At 34.8% G+C, this 21,234-nt stretch overlaps 1 protein-coding gene across 9 annotated transcripts in view; it reads left to right on the top strand.

Annotated features, from left to right (window-relative positions):
• TAB2 (TGF-beta activated kinase 1 (MAP3K7) binding protein 2) overlaps positions 1–21,234 on the top strand; it is a 73,538-nt gene that overhangs the window by 22,989 nt on the left and 29,315 nt on the right. For 4 of the 9 annotated variants that reach the window (XM_037034828.1, XM_037034835.1, XM_037034834.1 and 1 more), the window contains exons 2-4: positions 2,834–2,982; positions 18,644–18,834; positions 19,138–19,237. In XM_037034828.1, the coding sequence (XP_036890723.1) occupies positions 18,773–18,834; positions 19,138–19,237 (162 nt within the window). In that variant the 5' untranslated portion in view covers positions 2,834–2,982; positions 18,644–18,772. Of the gene's footprint in view, positions 1–2,833; positions 2,983–5,239; positions 5,299–9,256; positions 9,345–18,643; positions 18,835–19,137; positions 19,238–21,234 lie in introns of all 9 variants that reach the window. The other 5 variants (XM_037034829.1, XM_037034831.1, XM_037034830.1 and 2 more) reach the window with 5 other exon arrangements.

Here is a 21,234-nt window from a genome sequence, read left to right as displayed (position 1 = left end):
GCGTTCATAGGTGGAAGGGAGAGATTGAAAAGGGAGATGTGAATGAAAGGGGTAAGATCTGGAGCCACAAATGAAAACTATTAGTCTTACTAGTAAGAGACTTTTCCCCTAAAAAAGCACCAGACCTGGGAGGTTTTACTATTGAACTCCTTAAAACATCAAGCGCCAGGTAACTATTTTAGAATATAGAGAGGAAAATGGTATGCCTCCCATTTCGTTTTATAAAGACAGCATCACATGATAAAATATGAAAGACAGAGACACACACAAATCTCACAAAAGTTGGTATAAAAATGCTTAATAAAACTGTAAAATGGAATTTATCATTAACAGAATAATACTGTAATTCACTGTAGGAACACAGTGATAAATCAAATTCATATTAGAAGGTGAGGAGGGATTATGACTAAAAGACACCAAAACGAGAGAAACAACCAACATTTATTTCTGATACTAATCCTTAGTGAAACAAGAATAAATTGATATACCTAGGATTTTATGTATCTCAGACCAGAAGTCAGCATTTTTATGGTTGAATTCCTATTTTAGTATTTAGTGAAATAGCGAAATTCCTTTTAAAAAGCCATGAATCAAGAAAGATGTGACCAGCATTACTATTATATAACATTGTCCTGAGAATGCTGACCAATATAATTAGACAAAAAAAAAAATAGGGGGTGTAATTAGAGATGTAATTATTTGAAAGGAAGGAGGCAAATTCACTATATGTGGAAAGGCCAAAAGAATCAACTGAAATATTATTGAGTAATGAGATTTCAGTATGATAGAAGTTAATCTAAAGTGGATTTTAGTTTGTCTGTTTTTTTCTTTTATGTCCTTTAACGGAAAGCCTGTTCATATGGATCAATGAATGGGAATCTTCATTCTTAAAATAGCTTTTGTCGGGTTTTTTTGTTTGTTTGTTTTGCTCTTAGGGGAATGTAACAGACTATATTGCTAAGAAAAGTGCAGCCTATTTTGAATAAGACACTTTTATATATTAACTTTTAAAAACTACTTTGAAATAAAATTGCAGCAGTAAATACATTTAGAATGACTTTAAGGAAATCTTTTTTTTTTAATTCCTTGTGTCTGTGATACTATTACTTGGTAATAGAAGAGAAGGTGTGATCTGATCTTTGAGCCATATTTAGTAAATAATAATTTTGTATGGAAACCACTGTTCTATCAGTAAGCAAAATGATTGCATAAATGTAGGACTTTTCTTTGCCCTTAAAGCATTTCCTGACTTCAAGACCCAGGTTATATCACGTGTTGATTCTTCTGTTTTTTACAAAGTACTGTATTCCAGATCTATAACCTTAACAAGAGGTGTGTTGATAAAAGTATTTTCTACTCTACTTGAAAAAGAGTTACATGTCTTACTGTTTGCCATTAAATGTAAATTGGTATGTTTTTATTTATCATTAGCTCTCAGAATTGAGCTCTCTCACACATCTACTTTGTAGTTGTTCTGCAATCAATGATGATAAATTGGTTTTATCTCTTAGGATATGATGCAGAGGAGTTATTTAAAACTAAAGCTTATTTACATAGCTGTTGCTTTAGTATTTATGAAATGAAATTATACCCATGTTGAGAACAAAAACATGTTTTGTCTTTTAGTAATAAAGAAAATCTATTGAATACCTGCTATATGCCAGATTGTTAGCTGTTTTTCTTATACTTAAGCTAAATTCTCATGGCCATCCAGTGAGGTGGGCAGTGGTGCCCCATTTAATAGAAAGGAAACTTCTGCAGAGAATTTTTGTCCAAGGCAATACTAAGAACCAGATTTTTTCCACCAACAGTATGCCATCACAAAAGATCAAAAATTTCTATTTTTCTTAAAAACTACTTAATTCTGTTTTTTTGTTGTATTGCTAATTACTAAAGATGCAGGGAGTTATTTGAATCCTTGTCTTCACTTTTTTTTTTGTCTTGTTATAATTCTCGCAGTCACCTATCATTTGGCAGCAGCAGGCAATTCAATGTATTTTGACTGCTGTGGGATTGGTTTCTTGGAGAAACTCCTTAGGGTGCCAGCTCACCAAGAATAAGGACATTGTTTCCAGGCCCTGGTGATCTAATTCATACAACAGTCTACCACTTTCCATATCCTACCATTTCTGTAACATTTGTAGTTGCAGAGTTGTTTGTTCTGTTTGTTTTTCAATATGGACTTAACCAAAAAAAATTTTTTTTAATCGTTGGATCTGTTTTGGTAATGGAAGGGAGAATTTCAGTGTGGTTAAGAACCATGTCTTATGAGCTGTTCTTTGTTTCCCTCTTTATAAACTACCAAGTATTTTGTTCAAATTGGAACTTGAAATTTAATTCATTGTTTGGCTATATCTAAAGCATTTCTTAAAGAAACCTCAAGAGAATTATTTTAAGAAATTAGGTGCACAGTTAGAAGAGGACTATAAATAGGATAGCGAAAGAGAAAAGCAAAATGACCTGAAAATGAGGACTTTGGGAAGTTTTACTGTTGAAAATGGGTTTATTGTTTTTCTCTTTCTGTTACACTCTGCAGTCTGATATTGGACAGTCTATTGCTAAAAGCTAGTAGAGATCTTACAAAGGTTATTGTTCCAGCTTCAAGGTTGGGAGTTTAAAATAGAGTTGGGTAGATTAAAATAATGACTTAACTAATGTAAATAGCATCTTCTGGTAACATATAACTTAAGAGACCCTTTTTCCACTTTGGAATATTTTATGTGAGAGACATTGGGGACTGCCTAACTGCTGTTAGATCTCATATAATGTTATCTGGTCACGGTTTTTGTTCTGCCTACCTCTAGTTTACTCTAGTTTCTCTTCTGCTTTCAAGGCTCCAGACCCAGTTCCTGGACCTGCCCTGGAAAAGAAGTATCCAGTAGAGATGAGCTCACTGCAGTTACTTAATTAAAAATTTGTAAGCTGCAAAAATGGCAATGGGCCAACCAAGAACAGCTACAATTTGAATTTTTCTATTTCCAGGTATGCTAAAGTGGATGGCACCCATCAAACTTAGCCTATGTAACTGCCTTATGATGAAATCTTTAATAACCAAAAGTTTACTTTAAAATTTTGTGGTCCTCTTGCTTTAAAGTGTAGTAGCATCCCTAATATTGAAGTAACTTGCAGCTAGTATTGACCTTAACATACCTTTTGCCTGAATATTTCTAATTTAACTTGTTTTCTAGTGGCAGCAAACTAATCTATAAACAAATTTAGAATAATAAATTTGAAATGTTATTGAGGTAAGCCCTATAAATGTATACAAAAAGTAATCTGGTCTTCACTGAAAAGTAAGCATTAACCACAATAGAACTATCTTCCTTTAAGAGTTGTACATATACAGCAAGTAATGTACATATAGGGAATTAAATAAATGGAACGACTTCTCTATCCTAAGTTCCTCAATCTTTCTATACTATGAATGCCTTCATGTAAAGAGTTAATATATTCTTCATTGGAGAATATATTCTTATCATTGGAAATGATAAGTAAGAGTTCCAGATACAACCAAGTAATGTATTATATGGACCTGTTACCTGATGAATTTAATTTTAAATATAAGTGTATAACTAATATTTACCTTATTTTTATTTGATTGCTCAAAAAAATAACCATACTAGAAAGTTACAACTATTTGGAATTATAACAACAAAACGTAACAACAAACCTAAAACTGAGGTTTCCTACTGCCTTAGATTTTAACCAAGGGGAAACTACCTGTGAATGATTTGAGGGTTAAGGTCAATTAGTTTTTAAGGATATTAATTGCTTTTACCAGTTCGTATAAATTTAGGAACAGAATTAATCCATAAAAGATGATTTTTACTTACTAAAAAAGATAATCATATCTTTTTATTTTAAAAGCATTTACTTATTTATTTTTAAAGATTTTATTTATTTTTAGAGAGAAAGAAAGAGAGAGAAACATCTGTGTATGGTTGCCTCTCATGCGCTCTCTCCCTACTGGGGACCTGACCTGCAACCCAGGCATATTCCCTGACCAGGAATCAAACCACCAACCCTTTGGTTCCAGGCCAGCACTCAATTTGCTGAGCCACACCAACCAGGGCTCTTTATTTATTTTCAGAGAGAGGGGAAAGGAGGGAGAGAAACATCAATTTCTGTTGCCTCTCACACACACCACCAACTGAGAACCTGGCCCACAACCCATGCCTTGACTGGCAGTCAAACTGATGACCTTTTGCTTCATAGGCCAGTGCCCAATCCACTGAGTCACACCAGCCAGGACCACATCTTTTGATTTTGAAGATCAGTTCAGATAGGTTAGAGATTACCCAATATCAAACAGAGGAATTTAATATTCCAGTTGTGATTTTAAGAGATGATTCTAATATTCTAGCTCCAGCTTTAAATTCCTCCCTCCATTGTTAATGCATAAAGAATTTAAAACCAGCCAATCTGGTCAGTATTAAGTCACTGATTATGTGCCACATTATTTGTTTGGTGTTGACAAAATTTTATCTGAGTGTTGAATTAGGACTGGAAAGGGAGCTACTACTAGAATTATTGCAGCATTACTACTGTTAAGTGAATTAAAGGAAAAAATGAAGAGGGAATTGCATCTGATTTTCAAATCTTATTAGTTATCACTGGGGCTGTTAGTAATGGTAAAAAACTTTATAGAGTGCAAATTGTGTTTAAAGCATGGTGGTAGGCACAGTGAGGTTGTCAAGAAGAATAAACCTAACTTTGAGTGAGCTTATAGACAAGTAATTTTTTAAAAAGTATCATAATAATGATGCAAACAGGATAGTCGAAAATACCAGACAGAATCAATTTTGCGGGGGAAAGTTACTTTTTCTACTGAGCCTTGAAGGATAGACGAATTCTTTAGAAAGTGTGGCAAGAGTATTTCTAAGTTATGGAAATGAAAGTATGTAATGTATCCTAGAAATTGTGAGCAGTCCAGTGTGCCTAGAAAATAGTAAGGGATGATGGAAGATGGAACTATGCCGTGTATGCTTACGATTGTCAGGTGAAGGAGTTTGATTTAATTCAGTAAGTAGTAGAGCTCCATTGAGGATTTCTTGGCCCTGGTTCACATAGATCACTGAGTCTTTTGAAAAGCTGGAGGTGGCAGAGGGAGAATTGCTTGATAAAGTTGAGAGATTAGGCAGTAGTAATACCTAATAAAGGGCAGCATTTAGTATTGTATGTGTGAGGCATTGTGTATGAAGAGTTTTACCTACAATGTCTCATTTAATCCTTACTACAGGAATGTTGTGAGAACTGAAATAATACATGTCAATCATTTAGCACAGGACCCGGTCTATAGTAAGTGCTAAACTCTATTGACTCTCCTATAAGGTCAAAGAAGTGTTCTTGTCCACCATTATTTGTGATAAATTCTGTAACAGTGCCACATTTATTTGAAGGCTTTTAAGCTTGAGATAGTAACAATAAACTTCTTTTTCTACTACCCCTTACCTCTTTCTTTTAAACATTTATACCATCTCATTGGTAGACAGTATTGCTTACTCAGTTTGAAGGCTGCATGTTAGTTCATGTTGAGGTAGCCTTTGGGTGAGAGAGAGAGACAGACCTGTCTCCCTCCTTTTGTTGTTGTTATAAACAGTACACTATGAATTAGGAGACTAAGAACAGAGATTGTTATGGATAAATTAATTAAAACATAACTACATCTTATCTGTCAAGCATTCTGAAAATTGATAATTGCTGCATCTGTTAACTATATCATTAACAATTTCAACATAGGTAACATAATCTTTACGTATTTAAAAGTGCATATAGTTGGCTAAGTACAAGTACTTTCAAATAACTCATTCTGTTTTACTATTACTCTCCTACCCACATATCAGAATACAGGTAACGTTATGTGGAAATACATAGGAAATACTTTTATGAGGAAACTATTCTGCTGCAGTTATCTTCAGTTGTTTATACTGACTACTGTATCTATAGTCTTATAAAAGTGAAAACACAGTAGAGATGACTAAACTTCCTTGGACTGTCTTCCATCCATGGGCCCCTTTCCCAGCCCCATCATCAAAATAATAGTGACATCCTCTCAGAACCTGTCCTAGAAATCTCTTTTTGGTATCTTTATTTTTAAAAAACACAAATTGATTATACATGGATTTTGCATTTTTTTCATTTGATAATATTTAATAGGTGTTTCCATATAATTACTTGGATATCTTACTCCACTTTTTTAAAAAAAAGCAGTTGAATGGCATTCCTTAGTATTGCTATACAATAATTTACTTATTCTTTCCTCACTGGACACTTAGGTTGTTTTTACTAATATACAGTGAGGTGTGTCATCCTTATATGCTCCTCTTTGAACACATATGCTTGTCTCTAGATTAGATACTTTATATAAACATAAATAAAGAGAATTCTGGTACTTTATTATTAACTACTTTCATTCAACCCATCTCGCAACTGATTGCAGTAGCAGTGAACTACTGGCTGAGAATATTGATCTGCTACTGACTTAGCTGAAACTGGGTATATATCTTAATAGGTCTCTTAATTCTCTTCAGCTCAAAAAATGATAAAACAGTTGTCTTCTCTGCTTCATATATGGGAAAGGTAAAATGAGATAACAAATATTTGCTATAAGAAGTCCTATATAAATCTGAATTCTACTAGATTTTAATCTCAAAAGCACTGACTATAGTTTATTCATCTTTGCATATTTTAGAGCACATTGCATGGTGTATAATGGGCAATGTTTATAGAATGGATACCAGAAATGGTGAACCAAGAAGTAGGTCATATCTCTGAGAAAGTTTCAGACCACTTGAATTTTCTTACATGTATATTCTACATCACCTGATATCTGTGTATTTTTCACTGAAATTTTCCTGTGTTTTCAACTTCATCTCACTTCCCAGTTGCATTATACCACAGTTGATTAAATTTATGTTGTTCTTTCATGACCTTTCCCCCAACACAGTTGTCATTGACATCCTGCAAGACTTTTATTACTCATCTCTCATGGTTAAGTTCAAGCACTACATTCTTCGTGAAGTTTCTCCTGCCTGTCCTTAATTCCTGAGTTGGCATTTCTTTCTTTTGACCTCCATTGCAGGTTATGACCTGCACATTGGCACAGTAAATGTTGCTGAATGAATGCATGCCCGCCTCTGGGACCTGGTGGGATGTCACAGAACCAGGCAGGGCTTGGAACTTCGGAGATAAATTATCTGAATGGAGAAAGGGAGGGGCATGTTTTTGCTGACTTAGGGGATGCAGTATACATGGTGCAGAGGAGGTCAGTTAGATCTTATATGGTATAACCCTACCTGTCCCATGTTTTCATCCTCATCTTTCATCCCATTTTCTCCTTCTTTGCTTTACTACCTGCACTTCACCAATAGCCCAGCTACTTGTGGTTTCTCAAAACTTGCCATTCTGTTTTATTCCTTTAAATCTTTCTGTGTATAGTTAACTTATGTCTAAGATATTCTTTTCCTCCCACGTACCCACCTAGGAAACCTACTTTCATCTTCCAAGGCCCAGCTTGTCACCTTTACTGAATCCTCTTTTAAAATTCTCCCCTTATATCAGAATTGACTGCTCCCTCCTTTTCTCTTATATACTGCACTTCCAACTCAGTTATTACATGTATTTGTTGATGTGTTTGTCTCCTACTAAAATGAGAATTTTTTTCAACATAAGCAACTGTGCTTTTATTAATTTGAATATTTCAGTGCCCATTATAGTATTAAGTAGTAGTCAATGAGTTTATTAAAATATATATACACCTAATACATATGAAAATATATTAAAATAATACATTAGAAAATGTTATTTTATAAAGATGTTAATTAGATGATCACTTTCATGTAGTTCACAGTTCAAAGTTCATATTTCATTAGGGAAGTCCTTCTAGATTTATGGATAAGTATTATGGGATCATATTCTGATTTTTTAAATTCTGTTATACAATTAAAAATATTAAATTAAATACTCTCTAAGGGTATCTATAATTGTTTGGAGAAATGTGAAGCAAATTTATATGTAATAAATTGCTGAGATAAGAGTTTCTCTACAGTTCCGGGGTTATTTTTGACCAGCTAACAAAAATTTCATTCACTATAATTATGATAAGAGTACTAGCCATCTATACAATCAAGTGTTAGATTTGAAAGACTGACACATACTTCATAAAATTATTGCATTGTACGTATTATATTTTAGAGACTTGATTCAGTCTAATATTTTTTCTTTTTATTAAATTTGTTGTGGTGACTATATTGTTCTATCAGTTTTAACTTTGCTCATCTTGAATTTTCTTTTTAAGATTCTGAGTAACATTTTAGTAATGAAATATTTGTTTAAAAGTTTTTCTTTATACATAGATTTTATTTTTGTTAGCAGGCTTAATGGTCTCATGATTTACCACAGTTGTCAAATGACCAATTGAGTATAGGTGTATAATTTAACAGTAGTCAATTTAGCTTTTTGTTAGTTAATAAAGGTTTTAAGGTATCACTAATAACTATCCATTTACATTATATCTAACTCAGGAACTTAATCATCACACTCCCAGTGCCATAATACTCCCAGTGCCATAACACACATAACACACTACCATCTGGTTAGCAGTCCCATCTGGGGAAAGTCAGCTGAGGGCCATGATGTTAGAAAAGAAGGGCAAGGTGTTAGGAGAAAAACAGGGAAACCAAGAAGGGATTGCAACTGCATGGGGCTCAGGTGGTGAAACTTCTCATAACTTTCTCTTAATCTTCATATGAAAATACCATTTTATATTAATATTTAACCAAATTATTTTTTTCTTTTTTTTTTAAATTTAATTGTTGTTCAAGTACAGTTTTCTGTCTTTTACTCCCATCCCAGCCCACTCCCCCATTAACCAAATTATTTTAATTTCACTTGTCATTGAGTTCATTGGTTCATTACAAGTCTTTATGGTTAATGTGAAATGAAAATTGGTTCTTTCAAGTGCTTTCATTATCTTTCTCCTTTTTTCTTCTTTTTAACCCGTTATAGGAACTTATTGTCATAGTACATTTATGTCATCTTTTTTTAAAGATAACATTTATGCAGAGGATGAATTACCCAAAATTTAATTAAAGAAAGAGGCACTGAACAGTAACTCTTATTTTTATCTTAAAGCCCTAATGTATTGAAAAATAATGAGATATGAATTGGAAAATATACAAAAAGGTAGTTATATAGTATGTTTTGATGAATTATAACCATTCTGCCTTAGATTTATTGCACTTTTCTTGATCCTTAGAAAATGGTAGCACTCACCACAAAACCACAGTACATAAATTGCCAAGTGTGGCTGACTTGCACATTCCTTTTAGAAGAACTTATTACTGGTAAGCCTTTTAACCATGAGAAATGATCAACATTCATGAACTTGAGGCAGTGTATTAAATGAGAAAATTGGGAAGTTTTCTTTTTAAGAAAAGGTAATATGTATCATTATGTTACTTCAACTATTAATGTTTATTATTTTTCTTTAGAAAGTAATTTATTATACAGTTATGAAGTTGAGAAATCCATTGTTTGGTAACATAATTCTTTGCTCCCTTCAAGCTTATAAATGCCACTAAATCTGCCAGTTAAGTAAATAGCATTTAAATGACCGATTTGGTGTGTTTCTGTTATTTTATATTTGCAAATAACTGGTTAACTATATAAAGTAATCAAATATGGCAGCTATTTTATTGTAAAGATGGGTTACAGTTATTTTATTTTTAATCTTAAATGGTTAATATTTGAACTTTAGATTTTTAAATACATAGCTATAATTCTTATATTTGAAGTTGTAGGAAAATTACTTGATATTACAGGTTTTGGGAGGAAGTTTGCTTTGCCTTCATGAAATTGTAACATCATGCTCTAAGAAGTATAATTCTAATAATATGCTATTAAAAATAACTTTGAAATTTTTCATGTTTTACATTTGTAAATTCTTTTAAAGGTAAAAAATGTGAAGTGTATCAACTATTACCTAAATGGCATTTTAATTTTAAAAGTTATAACGTCACTCAGCTATTTTTACCGCATATCAGTGCTTCTGTCTATATTAAAAATATTATTTAAAGAGTAACTCAGGTGCAGTATGATAATGTCAGGCAATCACAGAAGAGACACCTTATAGTTAGTGATAAGAAATTGTTAACAGCATATTGACAACCAAAGAGATAAGTCGAAAGATTCTACCTTCCCATTAAACATTCTGGGGAAGTTAGTGTTAATAGTTGTTGAGGTCAGAGGGTCTTTGCAATACAGACAGTTCTGTTAAATTGTGCAAAAAACACATCACAAGATTTATGGGGAAAATGGAATTCAGAGTATAACACTCAAAACTTCATTGGTGAACATTTTTAAAAAATAGGAACTTTTACAGAAAACACAGTAGTATAAATGTTAATGGTTAAAAAACTATGTAAATACTTATGCAGTGTTTTTATATAGTAGATGTTCTTTGCTTTGAAAAAGCCTGAAGTTTGCTTATGGAAATGAGCTTATTGTTGTGAAGTAGTGGGGGGGGGTTCTGAAATTAGAAGGAAAATTGTGACGCAAGGTGTGGATGGGTGTGACAGACTGCACGCAGGTGCTCTGAGCTGAGAGGTGGCTGGCAGACATTTGAGGTGTGTTCATATTCACATTTTGTGTATTCGTATATAGCTTGTTTCAGGAAAGTATGGTTTCTGCATTCATCTAGTGTTTCTCACAGTCAAATTCACAGCAAAATTTACTTAGATTATTTTCCATCACCATTTATCATCCCATACCCTCTACCACCCAACCCCAACATGTACCACACTGTTGTCCATGTCCAAGACAGCAAAATTTACTTAATGCTCAAGTTGTTCACTAGTATATCAATTGCACTGGGACAAATTTGCAGTTTCAAAACAGGTATTATAGCAGCACTGACTTACAGCTGAGGATATAAAAAACACCAGTTTGGAGAGCTAGATACCACTTTTTTACTAGTCTTTAAATCTAGAGATATTCTGGTGCATATTTAGAGATTTATTGCAACAAATAGTTACTAAGCATCTACTAATTGCCATACACTTTCTAAGTGTTTAGGGTACAGGAATGAACATGTTACTTTCTTCACTTTGGAACTAACATTACTTTAAAGAATTTGTTGACAAGGTTTGGTTTTAAGAGGTAAAATTGGACAGATGTGTGAAAGAGAAGTCTTGCAAGGAGTGTATTAGGCAATGTGGCCTTTCTCTAACCTCTTCTTAGATTACATACTTTTACAGGATAATCTCCTAGGATCCTGTGTAAATCAAGATTCCAGTATTCACAGAAAAGATGGTTACTCTTTTGGTTACTGTAAAAGATGGCTCTCTAATGGTTACTGTAAAAATCACAATTACATTTTACCATGGTATATATGTTAAAGTGGAAGGACCTCCTTACCATCTTGATAAGCTAAAGGAGAATCCTAATGCAGTTGAGAAGTGAATTTTAGTACATCTTATTTCTCCTTGATATTCAGCATGAACTGTATATTTCTGTTAACAGAATTGTGTTCAAGTAAAACTCAGTCATGTAAGAATGGGACAAAGATAAAATTATATGTATGTAGTTATACATGATACTAAAACATTAGCATTAGAGTCTATCAGAGCCTTCCGCAGTGGTTACCTCTACAGAATAGGACAAGTGTGAGGAGGCATGATGCAGGGAATGTGGTGCTTTCCCTGATAAACCCTGTAGTACTATTTGACTTTTTAAACTATGTACATGTTTTCTTCTTTAATTTTATTTAAATTTTTATTGTAATGTGTGTCATGTTAAAATTTATTTCCTGAACAAAAAAATTAAGATACTTGAAAATCAGTTTTTGTATATATACTGTTTTGTTGTTTGAGCTTATAAGAGCCTAAAAAATATTAATATTTCTCCCCCACCCTCAAAATCCTTCTGGCTGGGCTAATAATCAAACTAGCAGACAGATTAACAGAAGAAAATCAAAGTTTTAATACATGTGCATGAGAATTCACATAGACATGAGAATTTCCATGTAAGTTCCAAAGACAGTAAGGCAACACTGGGTATATAAGACATTTTTGTCTTACATAGAAAGAAAGGGGAGGATATTAGATTTCAGAAGTGAGAATGGGCAATTACAGTTCGTTGAGGAAGAGAGGAACATACATGGCAAGAAAATTCTTGCTAGGCAACTCAAACAATGGGATGGATATATGGTAGCTAGCCTAATGAGTACATCCTAAGACCTTCGTGAAGCAGGTTTCTCTGTCCGAGCCTCTTGGGCGAGAAAGGGGGAGGGTCAAAAGTTTTCTCTAAATCTTGTGTTTTAGTAAACAACTTAAAATCAATATTCCCAAAAGCAGATTCAGGGTGGCAAGCTTGTCCCTTTGAGCTGTAAAGAATGTTGGCCTTTAGGGGAAATTAGTAATGACTATATAATGTTTTATGTTTATAATCAAGAATATTTTCAACTGTTCTTAAAATTTTTTTAAATATTTATTTATTTTTAGAGAGAGGGGAAGGGAAGGAGAAAGAATGGAAGAGAAATATCAATGTGTGGTTGCCTCACATGTGTCCCCTGCTGGGGACCTGGCCTGCAACCCAGGCATGTACCCCAACTGGGAATCAAACCAGCGACCCCTTGCTTCACAGGCCCGCACTCAATCCACTGAGCCACACCAGCCAGGGTGAACTATTCTTAAATTATATGGTAGGATTATCTAGCTTGTCTGCATTCAAGTTTTGATAAACACCAACACCAGAAATGCTTTTCAAATGTTTATCTGCAGCCGAGACCTCTCCTCAGTTCCAGACCCATATATTCCAACTTCTTCTTGTGATATCTCTGTTTTAGTGTTTCAAAGGTACATGAGGATATAAAGTACAGCATAGGGAATATGATTAATAATATTATAATAACATATCAAATGGATACAAGACTTATTGGGGGAAGTCACTTTATAAGTTACATAAATTTCTAATCACTATGTTGTACACCTGAAACTAAAATAATATTGTATATCAACTGTAATTGAAAAAAAATAGCCAAAAGTAAATGAATGAATGAATGTTCCCTCCCTGGTCTCGGCATGTTCAAAACCAAACTGTAATCTACCCCTTAGTTTATATATAGTCTTAGACCTTTTCCATTGTTCCCTAGTTTATAAATGGAACTGCCATACAATTGAGCACATCAGAAATCAACCTTGACACCTCCTTCTGTACCCCAATATCTGGTCCATCACCAAGTGCTGTTAATTATTACTTCCTAAATATATCTTAAGTTTCTTCTTCTACTCAGTCTCCATTGCTGACTCTACAATTACAGTTTATTACCATTTCCTGGCTAGTCTACATCAGTAGTTTTCTAACTGGGCTTCTCACATATCCTTTTACCTTTTTCTCCACACTATTGCCATTGTCTGTTTATGAGATCTGTCCAGAATAAGTCCAGCCATTGTTAATATAATGAGAATGGTTTGTGCAACATCCATATAACCTGGCAGCCAAGGAAAGTGGACTGGAATGCATATGCATGAACAATGACGACTTCACTGTACTAGTCAGTGGAGGCAGTAAATAGCATTGAGTGAGCGTGTGTACTGTGTGGCTGTTGCATTCAAAATGAGCAAGTAGAGCAACAAATCTGCATTACATTTTGTATTAAGCTTGAACATTCCTCTGTAGAAACTATTTGTATGATCCAGAAGGCCACAGCTATGGACATCTGGTGATTGGCAGCTTCATCACAACAACACACCTGCTCGTGCATCACATCTCATTTGAAATATCAAATCATTCATGTGACTCAGCCCCCTACAGCCCAGATTTGGTGCTCTGCGACTTATGGCTTTTCCCAAAACTGAAATCACCTTTGAAAGGGAAGAGATTTCAGATCATAGGTGACATTCAGGAAAATACAACAGGGCCCTTGATGGTGATTGGGGAACTGTGCAAGGTCCCAAGGTGCCTACTTTGAAGGGGACTGAGGCATCATTGTCCTATGTACAGTGTTTCTTGTATCTTCTTCAATCATTGTCTCTATTTTTAATATTATGTGGCTGGATACCTTCTGGACAGACCTCATATACATACTCTCATGTCGCCTTCCCTGCTTTTGAGCTTAAATCCTTTGGTGGCTTCCCATTACCTTGAAGATAAAACTTCCAAATTGTAATGGCCTATAATAAGGCCATTGAATCGCTTCGTGATTCGGGCCCTACCTTTTTCCTGCTCTGTTCTCTACAGTTTTTCCTAATGTTCCATGCCGCCTTTTAATCTCTGTTTTTGAATAATAAAAAGGATGAAAAATGACTGATAGCGACAAAATAAACTGAGATGGCAGGCATCCAGTCTGGTGGCAGAAGGAGAAAGACAGAAGATAAAATAGTGGGCAAGTTAAAATAGTTATCTAAGTTACGAACTTGTATTGATGTGCCTTTAATCCAGGAGCTTCTGTGACCTGGAGAGCAAGGGCATTATGAATGCCAGATTGTAGAGGTTGTGCATTCTGTTGCGTTCCTCCAGTGTGTATTGATGTTTGGTTCTTTGGTTTGCTTGCTTGTTTACTCTCTTGTCTGTTTTAATTAACATGGCTGAACTCAAACTGTAGAGTGAAATCTCAGTTTTGTTATTTTAACCTTAGCCTGGCTGCTTGGAATCATTCCCATACGTGTAGTTTGGGGATCAGAAGTGTGTACAGATAGAATACATGGAATTCAACGCTTGGGGGGGGTGTTTGATTTTTTCTTTTTTGTGATTTACTCACTAGGTTTTCAGCTGCTGTGGTTATGTCAGTCTGTCCTTTGGTTCATTAAGCGAGTAAAACTGCAGCTTTTCTGTCTCAGTGTTACCTCTGCTCTCTCTGGCTGAAAGCCATTAAAAATTGGAAAGTCGCCCCATTCCATCTTCCAAGTACTGAGTCCCTTCTCCCCACCCCTAGCAGCAGCAGCACCACCACCGCTTCATTGCTGTTTCTGCCTTCTGCCTGCAAGTAGTTGTTTTTTAATACTTTGTTGTTTCTAGTTGTTATGGTGAGAGCTGGTCTAGTAGGAGCTTAGCCATTACAGGGAGTGGAGCCCTCAGATACATTAAATACATTTGAACAGTTTCCGCATTTGCGTACTTGACAGTCTTTATTAGAAAAGCAAGCAGGTGTGATGAGTTTCACAAAGAATTTTAGAAATTTCTGTATATGTTTTAATAATGGAAGGAGTTTAAATTTATTTGCCTCTCCCTCAAATTGTATATATATTTCCAAATCTAGCTCATGGAAATATGTTTTGAAACAAAGTAATGGGAAGAAACCATACAGTGAAAACCTTCATTTCATCAAAAGGTGTGACCTAAGTTCTGGGGAGATAGCAGTAAATTTCAAAGTTCTTGCTCCTTTGGAGCTAACATTGTGGGCATAGCTACATAGAAAATAAATAAAATGCTGTGAAGCAAAAGCAGAGTGTAAGAATGCAGTGGAGGTAGACAAGTATAGCATTATTTTAGATAGATTGGTCAGGAAGTGGTTTCGGAGGAAGTAATATTTGGCCAGAGATCTTAATGATCTCTGGGGAGGAGCCATGCACGTAATCTGAGGGGAAAATGTTCCAGGCACCAGGAACAGCAAGTCCAAAAGCCCTTAAAATTGGGGCTTCTTTGAGAAATCAAAGAACCAAAGGCTCAGTTCAGAACTGAGGGAACAAGGAGCGTGGTAGGAGATGAAGTTTGAGGGGTAGCAGTTAGCCAGTTGTAGGACTTTGAGCAGGGGGAGTGATTGCTTTCCCCCTGTGAAAAGTGGTTTACTTTTCACAAAGATCACTCTGCTCACTGGAGTAGGGGTGCGTGTGGAGCAAACAGTGAAGGCAGGGAGAAGACCACTTAGGAGGCATGTGCAGGTTATGATGGGGAAAGTGGTTAGATTCAGAATATTTATTTTCAGATGACTTGATGATGGATTGGATATGGGACTTTAGAGAAGGAGCAACTGGATGAATGATGGTACTATTATTTACTGAGATGAGAAGGACTGGGGAAGAATTGATTTGGATGGGAGGAAATGAAGAGTTTTAGATATCCAGAAGGAGATGTCAGGCAGGCAGCAGGCTCTATTAGTCTGGGACTCAAGAGGGAGCGCTCCCCTGGAGTTGGGAATATAAATTTGCAAAGCCTCTGTTTAAAGCAGTGTGTTTAAATGGATTACCTTGAAAAGAAACCCTAGGTCTGCACTCCATAGCCCACCAACATTTAGATTTCCAGAAAAGCAAGAGAATCTGACAGAACTGAGAAGAAGCTGCCAATGGGTAGGAAGAAAGCCAGAAGAGTATAAATCTCAGATGCCAAGAGAAGAAATTGTTTAAAGAATGAGGGAGTAACCCTGGCTGGTGTGCCTTGAAGTATTGTCCCATGGGTTAGATTCCAGGTCAGGTCACATGCCTAGGTTGCTGGTTCGTTCCCAGTCAGGTTGAGTATAAGATGCAACCAATAGCCCTGGCTGGTGTAGCTCAGTGGATTGAGCGTGGGCCTGCGAACCAGAGGACTGGGGTTCGATTCCCAGTGGGGGCACATGCCTGGGTTGCGGGCCAGTTCCCAGCAAGGGACACATGAGAGGCAACCATACATTGATATTTCTCCCTCTCTCCTTCCCTTCCCCTCTAAAGATAAATAAACAAAATCTTTTTTAAAAAGATGCAACCAATAAATGTCTGTCTGTCTGTCTGTCTCTCTCTCCCCCCACTTCCTAGAATCTAAATAAATAAGTAAATAAATTTTTAAGAAGAATGATGAAGTGACTAAGGAGAGATTCAGTAAAATGAGGATTGAGGACTGACCTTTGGGTTTGACAACCTGAAGGTCTATAATTGCATTGATTGCTAAATACTTTCAATGGAGGAAAAACTATGAAAGCCTGATTGTGGTAGGTTTAAAAGAGATGAGGAGGAAGGAAATAACACATAAATATAAACAACCCTTTCCAGCAGTTTTAGCCCGAAAGAAGAAGGGGCAGAGAACTGATATAGCTTGATTGAAGTCAAGGGCAGCTTTCTCAAGATGAGCAGTACCCCTTAAATTATTTTAAAATATTGTTTACTGCCCTGGCCAGTGTGGCTCAGTTAGGTGCCATCCTGCAAAGCAAAAGGTCGCCAGTTCGATTCCCAGTCAGGGCATATAACTGGGTTGCAGAATCAGTCCCCAAAATGGGGCATGTACAAGAGGCAGCCAATTAATGTTTCTATCCCTCTCTTTCTCCCTCCCTTCCTCTCTAAAAATAATTTAAAAATTAAATATATCATTTACTAATTTCAGTACTCCTTTTTTCTGCAACACTATTGTAGAAAGACTTTAAGTACTGAAATTGTGTGTGTGTGTGTGTGTGTGTGTGTGTGTGTGTTTTACATAGAAATAGATTTGGGAAATCTAGAATGCAGATAATTTGGTTTGGCGGTGCTTTCACCTGATGTGTAACCAAGCTAAAGTTTCATTGAATCAAGTAAAATTTAATCAAATGATAATAAAAAGCTGAAAGTCTTTACTATGCATGCTATCTAAGTGAGCTTTTAGTCTGCTGAGGACTCAGGAGTTCTATCATAACTAAATTTAAACGCAAAAATAGTTAATGTCTACTGTCATGCTGAAAACTGTCTTCAAAGCTCTAGATATACAATAATGGATCAGGGATCCAGTTATTACATTCGTAGAGTCCACAGGCTTCTATTTATTTTAGCTTATGTTTATGTGGTTGAAAGAAGTACTGCAGATAAGAAATTTGTTTTAAAGAGATTGTACTTTTGTTAAATTTTATCCTAAAATTAAATATATTTTAATTATTAAGCAGATGCCATGATTTTAAATATTTTAATAAGTTACTTAGGTTTAATATACTTATATATTAATTATATCCCAAAAAAGCTTTCAAGAACCAGCATGGTTTACACTAGGAATATTAGGAATAAAAATAAGGCAGATAGTTCCCAACTTTGGCCACATGTTAGAATCACTTGAGGAACTTTTAAAAATAGGTATGTCCAGGCTCCTCCCCAGCCAGTTAAATCAGAACCTTTCAAGTGGGGTTGAGGGTCGAAGCAAGCATTAGTATTCTTTAAATACTAGTGTAAAAGAAACATGGAATAAAATTCTACTAAGCCCCTGAGAATGAATTGATTATACATTTAAGGATTAAATCTGAAAATTAAGAGAAAATATCAAATGTATTGGGTTATAGATCATTTTTAAACAAAGTATGCAAAGTTTTTTGTAGAACCAGAACCAAACTTTTTTAGGATCCTAATTTTGTGTAGAATGAGAATTACTCTCCTCAGGCTGTCCTCTAATCATTAAGAAAAAAATCAGTAGTTCCTCAGTTTCCCTTTTTAAAAGAATGAGAGAAGACCCCCTTGACAGTAATTCTTAAATACCTTTGGCATAGCCATTATAAAGCATAAAAATATGTAGGAATTAGACAGTTTAAAGTTTGCCATCAGGAATTATAAACTGAAAAGATAGTATAAAGCTTTATAGGACTAAGTAATATTTTTATAGTTTATATTAAATCTAGTATATATTATACTAGAGCACAATACCCTTTTGTATTGAAATTTTAAATCCGCAACAGTATTCATTCTGTAATCAGTTCTCATTAAAATTTTTTTTCTTTCTTTCACAGAAAATGCTTGGACAGAAGAGATGAGTTCTATTTCCACTAAGGCCTAGAATTGCCTACTGTACAAACAGTCCTGATCAGGCAATATACGAATGGCCCAAGGAAGCCACCAAATTGATTTTCAGGTTTTACATGACCTGCGACAAAAATTTCCTGAAGTACCTGAAGTTGTTGTATCCAGGTGCATGTTACAGGTCAGTGTTCAATGATTTCTGAATTTATTAGTACAAACTTGGTATTTTTTAAAACGTGAGAAGAAAACTTTTTGATCTTCTTGCTGGCTTTAATGTGCTATGGTGAAAAGAGATGAGTTTTGGTGTCTGGTAGTCATGCCGCCTTTAACAAGTCATGTAGTCTCTGTACCCCATCAGTAATGTGGATGATACCTACCTTGTAAAGTAGATGTGAGAATTAAGCAAGATCCCAATATAAAGCATTGATACATGGTTTATTCTTACTGTGAGCTTGCTTTACTTTTCCCCCTCCTATTTTGCCAGGAGAGTTCCAGATCTTCATGTGAAAGTGAGAAAGTCATTAAATAGGAGTCAAGACTTTTGGGTTCTAATCCTAAATAGGCATCTCAAGCATATTTGGCAAGTACTGTGCCTTCTTTGTACTTGAGTTTTCTTATCTGTAAAAATGAAGGAAATTGACTAGACAAAGCCTAAGATCCCAGTTCTAAAAAGTTCATTTTTATATTTTTAAATTTAATCTGTAAGCTTTCCAATTAATATTACTAAACAACTAATAAATTTTTTTATTTTTCTTAGTATGTACAATTTTAGAAATCCATGGTTCTGAATATTTAGTGATGGTTGTGCCTTCTCATTTGATTAAACTGGGTCTTCCTATCAAAAACTAGTTTTCAATTTGTTAAAATAGAGATAGGAAAAAGTAATTTGGACTCAAGATATATTTACTCTTGACAAATTAAAGTTTGAAATAGTACGAAAATTTTAAAGACTCAATATTTATACTTGCTATTAAGTGACATTTTGTTAACACCCTTATTACCTTTTATCTGTATAGTTAATTTGTGTGAACCTACCTTTACTCTCCCATCCATCCTCCTGACTTCTACCAAAGTCTTTCTAAATTCGGATTTTAGTATATATTTACCTGCTTAAACCCCATTGTTGTTCTCCATACCTTCAGAGTAAAGTTCGTATCTTGCCTAGGTCGGTAGTCTGGAGTCCTGCCTTTTGTAGCCTGAATACTTGTCCATTCCTTCTTCCTCACACCCTATGCTGTAGTCATCCTCAACTGATTAGAATTCTCCAGACATTCCTGGCTCTTTATATAATATAGTATTAAATGTTTTCAGTTAATAATACGCATTGCTGGAAGGGTAGATCTTAAGTGTTCTCACCACCAAGAAAAAAAAAGGTTGACTCTGTGAAGTGGTGGGTATGTTAATTAACTTGGTTGTTTAATTTTACAATATATACATATATGACATCACTGCAGTGTAGATGTAAAAAGCATGGTATAACCTGAATATATACAATCTCTAGTTGTCAATTGTACCTCAGTAAAGCTGGGAAGAAATAAATTTTAAAAAAATTAAAATAATAAATAGCCTATGTTTTGGAGATAGACTTGAGTTCAGGTTTGATAGTTACTAGGAGTATTAGCTTCTGTGATTCTCATTTTTCTCAACTGCATAATAGGAATAAAAAAACCTTTACAGAGAATTAAATATGATAATGCAGGTAAAGCAACTAGTAGGATACTTAATTCATAAAAAGTGCTCAGTAAGTGTTAGCAGCCAGTACTAATAACAGTAATAATGTAATACCCATAATAAATATTTGGTGAGTGAATCAGTAGTCCACATTTGTTGGTATAGGATGTGAAAGAAAAAAAATAAAAGAGGGGGGAAGGTAATAACAATGGACTCAGAAGTTAAAGAAAGTATGGGGAGGAGTAGAGATAGTTCTGGAAGGTATCTCCCCTAGGTCTCAGGTACTTAACTTTTCACATAGAATTGTGTGATAAAATAAGACTATGCTGAGAATGTTCAGTGAGTCATAGAAAAATACAACATGTTCTTCAATAAAATTTTTAAGGTTCTAATGAAAGAACTATCTGGAACACTTTCCTGATAGTACAACCATAGAAATTTTGAAGTACCCTAACTGGAACTAAAACACAGAGCCTTTTGTGGAATTATTTAAAATTTATTAAAAAAATAAAGAACTCTGTACTTTTACAGTATGATCTTCAAGAGGTTGTATTAAGAAGGCAAAGCACACATCAGTATGTATAGATGAGAGCATAGATGATTTTGAACTTCCTTTGTGCACTCAGTAGTACTATCATTACTGTCCCAATGATGGTACTATTAACTACTAAACAAACAGTTAATCATTACTGTTTGCTTCTTACAAAACAAACCTTCCTACAACATGCTCTCCAACACCTAGTGACTACTAAAATGAATCCTGTTTTGCTTGCCAATTACCTGTGAAGTAGATCATACTCATACTGAGTTAATAATCATTCTGAGCATCCCAGTAATGTACTTTATAGCTGATGGTACAAGAATGCACCCCTGTTTCTGGAGCTACTCAACGTCAATTCCTTGCGCTCTA

The sequence above is a fragment of the Sturnira hondurensis genome, unplaced genomic scaffold (assembly GCF_014824575.4).
Source record: "Sturnira hondurensis isolate 20B ecotype Veracruz unplaced genomic scaffold, ASM1482457v3 Scaffold0022201, whole genome shotgun sequence".
Classification (NCBI taxonomy): Eukaryota; Metazoa; Chordata; class Mammalia; order Chiroptera; family Phyllostomidae; genus Sturnira; species Sturnira hondurensis.
This window is presented reverse-complemented; position numbering and strand designations above follow the sequence as displayed.